The sequence below is a fragment of the Bradysia coprophila genome, chromosome II (assembly GCF_014529535.1).
Source record: "Bradysia coprophila strain Holo2 chromosome II, BU_Bcop_v1, whole genome shotgun sequence".
In the NCBI taxonomy this organism is placed as follows: Eukaryota; Metazoa; Arthropoda; class Insecta; order Diptera; family Sciaridae; genus Bradysia; species Bradysia coprophila.
In genome coordinates this window covers 138,441-146,850 of record NC_050735.1, presented here as the reverse complement: position 1 = coordinate 146,850, position 8,410 = coordinate 138,441, and the positions used below count along the sequence as shown (strand labels likewise).

Below are 8,410 nucleotides of genomic sequence, written 5' to 3'. Positions count from 1 at the left end.
TTTGCTAGATAGGGTATTGATTTAATCCTACAATTTTTGACAACATGCAATAATGTTCGATTTATCTTCCTATGGAAATATTAGGGGTAATCCATTATGGGTCGTAAAGTTCGTAAATATGACAATCTCGTGAACTTTTGACATTTCTTCCATATATATCATGTCAAAGGTCTACTAAATCGCCATACTCACGAACTTTACGAACCATAATAGTTTACCCCTACCGTCTTGAATAAGGTTGTTAAGTTGCACATTGCATTAAAAGACCAGCTTCGATATAAGAAAACTTTTATTGACGATCTCGCCTCGAAACTTTTCATGACAATTACAATCGACATTTACACGAAACCGTTCGAAAAGCATATAACGAACACTATCACCAAGGGTACCAGTCCCGCACTAATGGAGACAGCATCGTCATGGTCATGATCATCATCAGCAAATTGGGTAACATCAAACAACGACGTGGTATCCAATTGATTGACAAAATCATCAATTGTCATGACATCCCTGGAATAGTAAGTCATAACTTTTTCCCGTTCGACCATTACAAATCCATTGTCGCTGAAATGTCCGTTAGTGTGGTCGCGTAAATTAAGAAAAACGAATGGTGCAATGGCCTCAGACGTAAGGGTGAAAGTGATTGTTCGGCCGTCAACTGATGACTGTATGTCGGTGGCTTTTAGTTTTGGATCTAATATGTAGTGTCTGTCAGTTGGGTAATTGAGGAACACAAAATTATCGGGTAACTGGGGCATTGAAGTGTAAACTAAGCATGGCGCGCCAGTTTGGTTCGCCTGACATTGCAATGTTTCGAGCATCGTTGAGGTCATTCGGAATTGTTCTTTCGACGTTAGATAGTCCTACAATTCAATTCAAATCGAATAATTCTCATTCAGAACCAAATCCTTCACGGAACTCACCGCAGTTACACTCAATTCTTCATCGAATACTGGAGACAGCGAATCTAGCTTAAAGATTCGTACTCGTAGTGAGCCAGTGTATCGTTGAACGGAATCGGAAATAACTTCTACCGCCACATCTTCATTGGTGTCTTTGTACGGAGAGGCTAAAACAGGTGAGAACGCTCTCTGGGCGAAGTATGCATACATTTTCCACCTGCCATTGATTTCTGAAATGAACAGAACATTAGGAGGTGATCATTCCACCTCGTTTAAATCGTACCGAATGATGACCACGAACATCCCTCCCAAATATCATTCAATTGCCAGTACAGTGCTCCCATATTATAACCTGTTCCATCTTCTTCCACGAAAAACTTATCGACGTTACGGCGATAAAATTCGGTTTGAGTTTTCTGACCCATCGATTGCATAATCTGAGCCATGTACAACATGGACGGAAATGCCTCGGTGGAATTGGGATTCGTTGGCATTGGCAGATGAGATTGGATTAAGTCGTGGATTTCTCCTTGGCCACCAGGATGATGTTGACGGTGATCGACAAACTCAGAGAACCAGGTCCATTGGTCGAAATTGGAAGAAACCTAAATGTGGACATTGCCGATCGTAAGTCCTTTCGTGGAAAAAAATGTATTTTTAGACTGCACAGGTACTGCACCTTTCTCAACGTTTCCACATACGGGAAAGACTGGTAGCCGAATTCCGACGCATATCGACTGCGTCGGGAAACCATCCATCTCCAATCCCAATTATCGTCACGGTAGTTGTAAGGATGTGCTGCAATTAGTTGTTGGGGAAACATTGGCATATTGAGTTCATAAACTTACTGTCTCCGTATCGAATATTTCCCGGCCACTCTGAAACCCATCCTTCTTCCTCCGTCTTCTTTCCATTCGTAGGACTCGAACTCAAACAGTCCCGCGACGGATCCAGCAACGCCACATTCCGAATTATGGTGTTCACGTACAATTTAACGAAATCGGTTCTGTACACTTCAAAATTGTCTCTCGTTCCGTACCAGTTATCGCGTAGCGCTCCCTCATTCTCGTTATTGGCGGCCCACATCAATAGCGAAGGATGGTGCTGCAGACGTTTCACTTGTGTATCAATTTCGTCCACTACAGTCGAAAGGAAGTCGTCATTCGCTGGATACATCGAACAAGCAAACATGAAATCTTCCCAGACGAAAATTCCGAGCTTATCGGCCAGCTGCATTAAATTTTAAATTAAACAAGCGGGCAGATTAGTCAGTCATGAATGTGTCTTACATCGTAGAACAGATCGGATTCATACATTCCCCCACCCCAAACGCGTATTTGATTCGTGTGCAATTTGTGGGCCGATGTCAGAAGCCATTCCGTCATCTCGTCGGTGATTCTTTCCGGTAGAACATGAATGGGTATCGAATTGGAACCTTTCGAGTAAATCTTGATGCCATTCACTTTGAAGTAGAAGTAGTTTCCTAAATGAACAGGTAGAATGGCTGTCGTAGACGGATTCACAATTCATGATTCGAATGCATGTTTTACCGAAGTGAGGACGTGAAATGTCTACCGGATCTTGGATCAGTTCTACAGTGCGAAATCCAACATTAAATGTCTTTGAGCTTGTTTCATCTCCCGCTGAAGCCGTGTAAGTCACTTGATACGGATACAAGGTGGGATTGCCATAACCGTTGGGCCACCACAGCCTGGCCTCGCTTCCCTGAAAACGGGTTCTTATTAATTCCAATTTCTCTTTGAATCCCCAACCCCACAAATAGTTGTCCGTGACCCATGTTCGTGTGCTTCGTTTAATTTTAACAACGTCCACGAACTCTCCGGTTATCTTCGGATGAATCTGTGAACTGTGCCTTTGACACGAACATGTTGCAGTCATTGGTCAAATTATTACCGGAACGCTGATGCTAATGTCCCGATAAACTGATCCAGACACGAGCGTCTCATTTTGGAAAGAAACTGGAATTCTAGCGCTAAATTCGCCATCCAATCGCTGTAACAGCAGAAAACCTTCATCCTCTCTAGAATTATAGTCGAAATAAACTCGAGCTTGTAGGGTCCAAGTCGTTTGATCTGTGTCATCCGGCTGTTGTGAATTGGTCGAAGTGAAAACTAAAACGTCTCTAATCACCGCTCCATCTCGACCTTCGATGTATATATCTTTCCTGTGACCCAGCAATATGATTTCGTAAAAAAGTCGGTACAGACAGTGGCAGTGAAATTTCAGCATGACTTTGCTTCAGCTGTTTTACACACATACAATCAAAACTATTAATACTTGCTTATACGGTTGAAGTTGCTACACGCATGCGCATGCGCATGGTGGTAAAACCGTATAAAGACATTGATTGTTTGTGTTGATTAGCTTGAAAAGCAGCTGAAGCAAATTCGGGCTGAAATTTCACTGCCTCTGACTGTAATCGATTACATTCCATGCGCAACTCACCAAATGCCGGAGCTTGGATATGATGGTCCCCAATCCCATGAAAACGACGACTGCATTTTCCTTATCATTTGCGCTTTATCTTCACCCCGATATTCTGGAACTAGGTTATTCGGCAGAACCGGATAACCGTAGCTGACATTGTGAGCATTGTATTGACTTATGGCATATAGCACCGGTGATTGGAATTCAACACGAATTTCGTTTCGACCCAACTGGATGGGAAGGATAATTAGTCAATTTGTTACTGTGTTGGCGAGAATAGTGCTACCGTTAAAACGTCTTTTATGTTGTAAATGTAACGAACAAACATGTTCACACCCTGACCAACCAAATTATTGTTTATGAAAACTCTCGCTATTGTATCCAATCCTTCACATATTAACACAATGCGAGGCTTGCTGACTAGCTCATTAGACACTAAATAAGCGAGGAAAGTCGAATAATAAATTGCTGTGAAAAATGGGATATCATCAACCACACACACCATCGAATTCCCTAGTGAAGGTCCAGTCAGTCCTACCAACCCAACGCGTTTCAACGTCATTGTAGTCGTGATAAATTTGATTCCGAAAGATTCCTCCGAACGCATCTAAATCGGAGTAAATTCCCCCTGGCACTTGGGCAGGCACACGGAACTCTGGCGAACATTTAGTTATTAGATATGACTTCTCGAAATTCGCACCGTTTTTATGATGTCTGCATACCTTGGGTGCCATTGTTTCCGATCGCGGTCCATAACCTGCTGTCGCGATTAGCGTTTAAAGATAACTGTTCGATTCCCGACTTTACGACCTTTGCACATTTTACTTCCAAGGAACAAATGATTGTGAGCATAAAAATTGAAAATATTGTTCGTCCCATCATTCTAACTGAACGAGTCGCTGTCTTCACGCTCGTTGTACGCAATGGACTATCTAATTCGTACTGATATTTTTAATCCAATCCGATCTCATACTCGAACTGATAACCCGAAAACACATCACAGTGTAAGAGTGAAACGAGTCGACCGTCGACACGATTCCGAGTCAATTTTATTCAAAACAATTCGCATGTTTGGAGGTGACTAAATGCGCGCCTTATCTACTAAAAGAGACTTGCGTCACAGTAGTAACTTAGATAATGTGAATTGCTGGTTATTTGCAATATAATCAGTATTTCGGAGTGATCGAGGCTGATACAGTGTATTTATGACTAACTGTCACCGTAATAACAAATTAAGTATTAGAAAATTAGATAACAGTTCGACTGAATGATTTATTGGTACTTGAAAGTGACCACATAATGTTATACATATTGTAATTGATTTATGCCACGTTCCGCCATTTATCAGGCTTCTCATGTGGTCCGTTGAGTCTTAATAGGGTGTAACGAAAACGAAAGAAAAATCAGATTTTCAACTCACAACTTTTACGTTTTCCCTCACATAAATATCTCAAATTTCGCCGAACAACCATAAATATATCATGAATGGCCGAACAACAAAAACGAATTTCTTGGAGTGGCATCAGTTAAAACGCCAATTGAAATTATCTGTTCATTTTTGTAGAGTTCTCAATGGAACTTCCGCCATGAAATGAAAGAACTATCACTGATGACGGTAGGTTAAGAACTATCTTTATTGATATAAATCAGTCTTATATATGTTTTACAATGTTATGCACTGTCCTAAGCTGAACAGTAAATACGTTTGTTTCCGCTTACATTAACTAATAAACATTCTGTGTTTATCAAATCATATTTCGTATTGTTATTCTTTTCAACTTCCACTAATAACACATTTCGTACGCATTATTCTAGGTCATTTACGAACCCTAAAAGTTTCCTGAATCGGGTAATTCCGATTTATGAAAGTATTTGATTTGACCATATTAGTAAATTTCAACATTTTTTAATGTAAATAGCCAGTAAATAACTCAGTTCGAAAAAGGGTGTACTCAGTCATTAGGGCTTATCATTAAAAATTGAACTAAAATTTCACGACTTTGGCAAGTTTAGACCACGGTTTCTGTAGTTTGGGTCGCAGTATCGATGTGATACCAGCATAGTTCGATAAAAGAATCCTAAAAATATGTATCTAAGGAATCCTAACAGAAATTTCCGGAAAAATCGAAAGAATTAGATTCACATGCAATTTCACTGCGAGAGCGGCCCTACAAAACGGATCAGTTATTTCATTAAATTTGCGATGATGACCTGTTTCCTTGTGAAACAATAGCTTATGTTTCAGTTATGAAAGTCCATCCCTTTCGAGGCAGAACATTTTTTCGCTTCTAAGATATTGAGGCTGAGAAATTTAAATCACGAAAAAGCCTGATACTGAAGTCTCACTTTGAGATCACATTTTGCGTGCCTTAACGCCTATCGCGACCAGGATTCTCGACCAGGCCAAGGCCCACAAGTGGCTGTAGCGCCGGTAAAGTAAAGTAAGTAAGTAGAGCCTATCTCGTGACTGTTTCTTGGTTAATTTGCTTTGAGTAAACGTGAGGAATTTATAATCTAAAAAATACAGTAAAAACATAAGTTCCCGGCAAGTTTTTAGTGAAATTTTTCAAGGACTACACAATTTGCCAAGGGATACTGACTAGGATCAAACTGGTTTTATCTGCGTATATCAAATTGTTTCTCATGAATTATGACTTTTCCGATAGCTGAGAGTCCAATGCAACAGCAAAGTATATTCAGTCATCAAAACCTGTTTTTGAGGCAGATCTGTGGAGCTCTGAATCCGTCAGCAGTAGGTGTTTTTACTTTAACGCATTACTACGAAGTGTCAACATTTGAAGGCCTCGTATATGACTTATTACCATTTAGATGGACCATACTTTACATGTAAACATAAAAATACTTTAATAAAAAATAATTATTTAATTAAAAATAAAAAACGAACAGCACTTCAGAAAATGAATTCAAAAATGGCCGACAAGCCTTTTTATAAATGTTCCTCAACTCACATCAACATCTTTTTTTACTATGTTAAGACATCATTTTACTTTAAAAATGTTGAAATTTACCAACCAATATGTTCGAATTAAATACTTTTATGCGTCGGAAATACCCGATTCCCGAAACTTTTAGGGTTCCTCTCGTAATATGCAACAGAAATCATATAACACCTAACAGATCATTGTGACACGTTTAGCGTTTCAAAATGAAAAGATCATTTTGAAACGTTTCCAAAATGATCTGTTCATTCTGAAACGCCTAACGTTCCATAATTAGTCTATTAGTTGGTAACTCGATGCAAGCGAAGCGAGTAATTTTTTTACCTATCGCCTGGAGTTTTCTGAATTGAATCATATTTTCTTTTATTTGATTGAACGGTTCAATCGTTCTTTTGAAAACTTTCTCCGTTTGATAAAGATATAAATTATTTTTCTAGCCCATTTCCGGTTCATGAGTGAGTCTAACTTATTCCCTTCTTTTGCAGAGGAAAAGTTGAAATATAATTTCGCTGGAAATTGGAAAATATTAATAGTTCCTGAGTTTGACTATCGAATAGCTACGATTCTCAGAAACATTTTGTAAATTCTCTGTTTTCATTTCTTTTCAATGTCAAGCTCGTCTCGCAAAATATTGCTTTATCGAACTTACTGATGTCTGTATCATTGTTAGTACGATCTGCATTTATCGTTTGTTACCTGTCACACACACGCATCAATATATATTGTGTATAAAAGAAAAGCAAGATAAGCACAGTCGCTACAATGTTCACCAGCTGATACAAAACCAACTGTTGCTGGATCGGCACACCGAAATAATTTATTCCCTGTAATTTTCCATAAATTCAAACCCATCAAAAGCACGGGGATTAAAGGTGGACAAATAATTCTAATTCCAATTCTATTTTCATAATTCCATTACGCTCAATTATGCGTGCCTATAATTACAAGGAAAGTTTTTTCTTAAATTTAAATTTCAACACGAAAAGAACCAAACTTTTCATTTCTGAAAACAAAAACCTTTTCGATTTTTAGGTGAAAATTAAAAGCAACTTTTAACACTTGCAACATTGTGTAGCATATAGTAAGTTCATTAGATATGTACAGCTCCTTAAATTACGCTCGCACACACAAAAAAAAGACGAAGAAACGAACCAGCGAATAAAATTTATTATTCCGAGTTTACTCACTTGTCAAAACATAAATTGTAATTCCATTTTATCTGCTTGTGCAGACATGGAAAATTATTCATAGGGAAAATTGCTATCGCGCTATTGCTCTTTTGCCATGCTTTTGAAGTTTTTTCTACTTACAAAAACTCGAGGAAATAAATAAATGTGGTAAAAGTGTTTTAATGTATTTAATGTATTCGGTGTATACACATAATGTATATTTTCCTAAATGCCTGGTGTTTACGTATTAATACAACACGGGCGCGCACCACCGTTCATACGTGGAATGTTACAAACCATACACTTCTTGGTAAGGTAAGGTAAACATGTCTGTAGAAAACAGCAAAGAGTAAAACTGAAAGAAAAGTGTAGTCTCCATTAATGTGTGCATGCACATGAAAAGAGGGTTGTTTACTTGTTGTCAAAAGAAAACTGAACATACTGAATATACAGAAAAAAATAATGTAAATCTGCTGAGTGAATATAACGCTCGTTCCAGTGCAGCTGTAAGCTGTATGTGTGAAATGCTTTTAAATATATACATTAAGCCGGTCACTCAAGTATCATTCAGTAAAAATGAACAAAATAGTGGCTTTGATACCAAAGACACAGTTAAAAAGAGTCGTAATGGACATAACGCCACATCACATTGAAACGATTCCATTTTCTATATTAAGAAGACAGTGAAAAGCTGTTACTCCATGCGAGAAATTAAAAAAGAAGAAGAACGTAAATCAATCAACACAGTAGAGCTTTGTGGTAGATTCACCACAGACTGCCCATGAGTGGGCAAGTTTGATGACTATTTGAAATTTCATTTCAACTATGATTCGCTACAGTTATTCGTGTGCAAAATGGTATAGTGTTAATTCACAGAAATGATAAGTTGGTAAACCTGTGGCGATATAGAAGTAACATGTGAATGACAGTT

General features: G+C 38.4%; 1 protein-coding gene across 1 annotated transcript; it reads right to left on the bottom strand.

Moving 5' to 3' along the window:
- Positions 1–271: 271 nt before the first annotated feature.
- On the bottom strand, positions 272–4,304 carry LOC119065975 (beta-mannosidase-like). The gene is made up of 12 exons (XM_037172143.1): positions 4,073–4,304; positions 3,853–4,005; positions 3,637–3,785; positions 3,369–3,580; positions 2,817–3,087; positions 2,453–2,627; positions 2,192–2,385; positions 1,751–2,132; positions 1,582–1,700; positions 1,186–1,507; positions 924–1,132; positions 272–863 (listed from the first exon to the last, which is right to left on the bottom strand). Exons 1-12 carry the CDS (start codon positions 4,230–4,232, stop codon positions 339–341), a joined length of 2,871 nt encoding a protein of 956 aa, XP_037028038.1. The 5' UTR covers positions 4,233–4,304; the 3' UTR covers positions 272–338.
- Positions 4,305–8,410: the final 4,106 nt, after the last annotated feature.